This window comes from Clupea harengus, chromosome 13 (genome assembly GCF_900700415.2).
Source record: "Clupea harengus chromosome 13, Ch_v2.0.2, whole genome shotgun sequence".
In the NCBI taxonomy this organism is placed as follows: Eukaryota; Metazoa; Chordata; class Actinopteri; order Clupeiformes; family Clupeidae; genus Clupea; species Clupea harengus.
The window spans coordinates 28,400,344-28,405,343 of NC_045164.1; the positions used below are offsets into that span (position 1 = coordinate 28,400,344).

The 5,000-nt window shown below is 47.1% G+C and overlaps 1 protein-coding gene across 2 annotated transcripts in view; it reads right to left on the bottom strand.

Annotated features, from left to right (window-relative positions):
- LOC105899707 (neurexin-1a) overlaps window positions 1-5,000 on the bottom strand; it is a 395,474-nt gene that overhangs the window by 230,854 nt on the left and 159,620 nt on the right. For both annotated transcript variants that reach the window (XM_031579030.2, XM_031579029.2), the window contains 2 exons: window positions 4,523-4,726; window positions 1,029-1,055 (listed from right to left, as the gene is read on the bottom strand). In XM_031579030.2, the coding sequence (XP_031434890.1) occupies window positions 1,029-1,055; window positions 4,523-4,726 (231 nt within the window). The remainder of the gene's footprint in view (window positions 1-1,028; window positions 1,056-4,522; window positions 4,727-5,000) is intronic.

A 5,000-nucleotide genomic window follows, 5' to 3' on the forward strand; every position in this document is an offset into this window, starting at 1 on the left:
AGTGCTAACACGCGTGCTAACAAGAGTGCTAACACGTGTGCTAACAAGAGTGCTAACAATAGTGCTAACAAGAGTGCTAACACGCGTGCTAACAAGAGTGCTAACACGTGTGCTAACAAGAGTGCTAACAATAGTGCTAACAAGAGTGCTAACACGCGTGCTAACAATAGTGCTAACACGTGTGCTAACAAGAGTGCTAACAATAGTGCTAACACGTGTGCTAACAAGAGTGCTAACACGCGTGCTAACAATAGTGCTAACACGTGTGCTAACAAGAGTGCTAACAATAGTGCTAACACGTGTGCTAACAAGAGTGCTAACAAGAGTGCTAACAAGAGTGCTAACAATAGTGCTAACAATAGTGCTAACAATAGTGCTAACACAAGTGCTAACACGCGTGCTAACAATAGTGCTAACAAGAGTGCTAACACGCGTGCTAACACGCGTCCAAATCCACAGACCTGACTGACTGAAAGTAAGCCTACAGTGTACTGCTTGTGCATTAATGGGACACCACTGCCTTAGAGGTGCAGTTGGCAGCTTGTTTCAGAATCAACACAACATGTTCAGCAAATCAGTTTTGTACTGGAGGTACGGTGTAACTCTGCACATCGTTGTACAAAGGTCTTCATGACATGATTTTTCCCATCCTATTCTAGATTGCCTGGGAGTGATACAGGACTCTAGCACAATAAGATCGTCTGGGAGTGAGACAGGACTCTAGCACAATAAGATTGTCTGGGAGTGAGACAGGTCTCTAGCACAATAAGCTGTGATACAGGACTCTAGCACAATACGCTGACCAAACCTCATCACACTGGACATCAGCAAAGGTTAAAAACAAACCCAATGAACAAACTCAAAAATGAACCAAATCACAAATCACATCATACATCACATTTCATTTCAACAAAAATCAACTTTTCATTTCAGTGAAAAATCAACAATAGAGAGAGAGAGAACGACAGAGAGAGAGAGAGAGAGATAAGAAAGATAAGAAGAAGAAGAAAATGTGAACAGTCACTTACTAGAGGTACAGTTTATCCTGTCACAGTCTAGATGGGGAAGAATAGATGAGATGTAAGTAGATTCAGCCTTCAAGGTTTACATCTGCAGACATCCATAACAGCACACAGCCCACCCTCTGGGGACGAACACACGACGGCCTCCAGCTCCCCGCCTCCATGCCCCCCTCAATGCCCTCTCCTTCGGCCTCCGATGCCCCCCGGCAAGGCTGCCACTCTGGGGGGGGGGGGGGCATGGGGCCGGGAGATGACGCCCCCCAGACGCAGTACACAGAACCAGTTGTACTACCTGTTGTAGTCAATGGCATGGTGTTGCACTGCTGTTGATGATCTGTGAGCTTAGAGCTGGCTGAGTGTGGTGTGGTGATGCGAGATGTGTGGTCTGTGCTTGAGATTCAAATCAAATAACATCCCCATGGTGGGGAGATTGAGTAGGTATCTTATTTTATCTCCATGGGGAAAAACACTGCGTAATGCAATTGTGTTTTGATAATGCAAACATTTTGGTCATTGTAATTTTGTCTTGGTTGGCGCAGTTAGCATTTGCACTTAGCATTTGTAGCGTGTATCCCACTTTTTTCTATGTGTGAGTGAGTGTCTCTGATTGGTTTAGAGTAAGCTGGGCAAGAGGCATGTGGATCCAGAGAGCATGGAGGTTTGGGCTGGACAAGCTGGGCCACTTGACAAGGAATACTGGGTTTGTCACTTCTCTTAATAAGTCACTCAAACACACCTTGCATGCGCTGTCTTCTCAGTGCCTGTGAGAGAGGATTTTACATTCTGAACTTGTAAAGTATTGACTAAATGACTCTCACAGTGGGAGACAGGGTCCCTCTCATCGCACGCACGGCACATCTTGTGGGAGGGTTTATCACAGCACCACCACATGGTAAACCTGCACAACTGTAGTTTTGTAATATGCAGTTTTCATTGTATTCCACCAACAGCCAATTTTTTTGTATTCTGTTGCTTTCTCAGTAAAATGACACCCACAGTCTGACTAGGGCATCTGTGCTGGTGGTGGCACTACAGCTTACATAACACATCATGTGAAAGTAGAGGAAGATTTAATACTTTAACGCTACAGCTTACATAACACATGATGTGAAAGTAGAGGAAGATTTAATACTAACTTTCACACTTCGTTTTCAGCTGATGCCACCAGGAAATGGTAGCACAGCATCTACAACCAAAGTCTCTAAAAGTCTGAGCATCACTGATAGGGGGTGTGCATGTGGTCCCTTGAGTAACGGAAACCAAACATATCAAAGGGCAAAGACTGTTCTGGGTTCAGTGTGCGTGACCCCGGTTGGCACTGTGAAGCTTTTGGAACAACCAGCTCCACCCAGCATCCCTTTCCCATGTGGCCCACCCGTCGTGTGTCGTCAACCACAGCAGAAAAAGTGGTCGCAAACAGCCAAAGACCACAGCCAACCGGCCCGTACTGGGAATGCTCTGCCTGGCGCGCGTGTGACGGGGAAAAAAAAACAGGGACACCAAAAGAAGGTGGACGACGCGAAGAGACGGAGAAATAACCGGAGGGCGAAAAACAGAAACTCCTCTGGAAACAAAATCAAATGGAGAATTTGAGCATATCGTCGGCAGACATCTACTGTTGCCGTGGTAATCTGGCATCTTGAGTGGCGTGCATGACTGTGCCAGCAGTTCACCGCAGTCAGAATCTAAATCTAGCCCCCATGTTTGAGCACACTGTTGTAATAGAACTGGTTTGTTTGGAAGACTTGTTTTTTTCTTTGGACCAAATTAAAATGGAGAGAGCAGGCAAAACATACTAGCCAGGAAGCACTGTATAATTTAAGAAACATTTCCTGCTGTGCCCTGGAGAACTTGTCAGTTGTTCTGTATAAATGTTCTAACATACTCACAGACACAGCTACGCAATCACACAAATACACACATACATATACATAAGTTCATAGCCACATTCTCTCTCTCTCTCTCTCCCTCTCTCCCTCTCTCTCTCTCTCACACAAACACACACTTTCTACCTTACCTCTATTAATCTGAATAAAATCACAGCTACAGACTAGGGGAGGTAGAATGCATTTTATACTCTAATAAATATTTATAAGGGGCATCGCTCCTATTCCTTTACTCTCTCCATTCTCCATTCATGCCTAACTATAATTGTCAGGGGCGTGGTGCATAGCACACGAGCAGGCATGTGTGTGTGTGTGTGTGTGGGGGGGTAGACATGAGGAAGAGCAGGCATGTGTGTGTGTGTGTGTGTCTTTGTGTGTGTGTCTGTGTGTGTCTGTGTGTGTGTGTGTGTGTGTGTGTGTGTGTGTGTGTGTGTCTGTGGGGGGTGGACACGAGGAGGAGAGTCTGTCTGAAATGGGAGCGGAGCGCAGCAGCATTGATCCTGCAGTCCCTGGACAGAACAGGAGGGGGCGCTCTGACTGAGCTCTGCAGAGGGGAGGAGCTACAGCACTGTCCTGTGTATCTGGGACCGCGGGCTAGGAGCAGCCGGGACAGAAATAATAAATATAGACCAAATATGAAAGCACAGAACGTTGTGGGAAACCTGCGTAGGTTGGGGTCGGAGGTCGTGAAGCGCAGAGCGAGGCGAGCGAGCGAGAGGGAGAGATAGAGATAGAGGGCATTCCCTGTAGGTACGGGCAGTGGCGTGCTCGTTTGGCAGTGAGCAAAGAGTCGCAGACTTGAGGGCATTGAAGGGCTCGACTACACCATCCCTTTCTATTCAGTGCAAACAGAGTGTGTGTGTGTGTGTGTGTGTGAGAGCTGGAGTGGTGGGTGTAGGGGAGGTCAAGCTACAGTGGTGTTTGCACAGAGGAAATAGTTTCAAATAGTTTAACTTTATGTGAGTTGCGTTTCTGTTGATCTATATGTTGTATATCTATATGAGTTGTGTTTAAGTTTTTTCTCAATATGCTTCAGCACTACATGAGTAAATGTGCTCTGACCAAACTAAGCTCAGGGGGAGGTCAGATACCCTATGCGTATGTTTGACTACATTTGTGTGTCTATGAATGTGTGCTTGCGTAAACGGTGATAAAAAAATAGGTACTGTGGTGATGGATGCAGGCTAACTATGTGTGTGTGTGTGTGTGTGTGTGTCTATTGCACCTTGGGGTGTAATAGTGTAAGTGTGTGTGTGAGAGTTTGTGTCAGTGAAGGTGTGTGTGTGTGTGTGTGTGTGTGTGTGTGTCTATTGCACCTTGGGGTGTAATAGTGTAAGTGTGTGTGAGAGTTTGTGTCAGTGAAGGTGTGTGTGTGTGTGTGTGTGTGTGTGTGTGTGTGTTGCACCTTGGGGTGTAATAGTGTAAGTGTGTGTGTGAGAGTTTGTGTCAGTGAAGGTGGGTGTGTGTGTGTGTGTGTGTGTGTGTGTGTGTGTGTGTGTGTGTTGCACCTTGGGGTGTAATAGTGTAAGTGTGTGTGTGAGAGTTTGTGTCAGTGAAGGTGTGTGTGTTTCTACATGTGGGCCGTGCTGGGGGGGTGTGTCACCGGCGCGGTACCTAGGTTGACGGTGAGTTGAATGCGGCCCGTGTTCAGCTCCAGCCTCAGCGTGTCGCCGGAGTCACGTGACGTGGTGGCCATCAGGATGCCGTACGCCCTCTGGGAGCGGAAGCGCAGGGACACGTCCTCCGCCTCCGTGTGCATCACCACCGGCAACTGGATCTTCATGAACTTGCTGCCGTCGTAGCTCAAGATGGTGGCCTCTGTGGAGGACCAGAGAGAAGCAGAAAGAGAGAGAGAGCAGAGAGAGAGAGAAGCAGAAAGAAAGAGAGAGAGCAGAGAGAGAAGCAGAAAGAGAGAGAGAGAGCAGAGAGAAAGAGAGAGAGCAGAGAGAGAAGCAGAAAGAAAGAGAGAGAGAGCAGAGAGAAAAAAGCAGAAAGAGAGAGAGAGAGAGAGCAGAGAGAGAGAAGCAGAAAGAGAGAGAGAGAGTGTGAGAGAAAAGCAGAAAGAGAGAGAGAGAGCAGAGAGAAAAGCAAA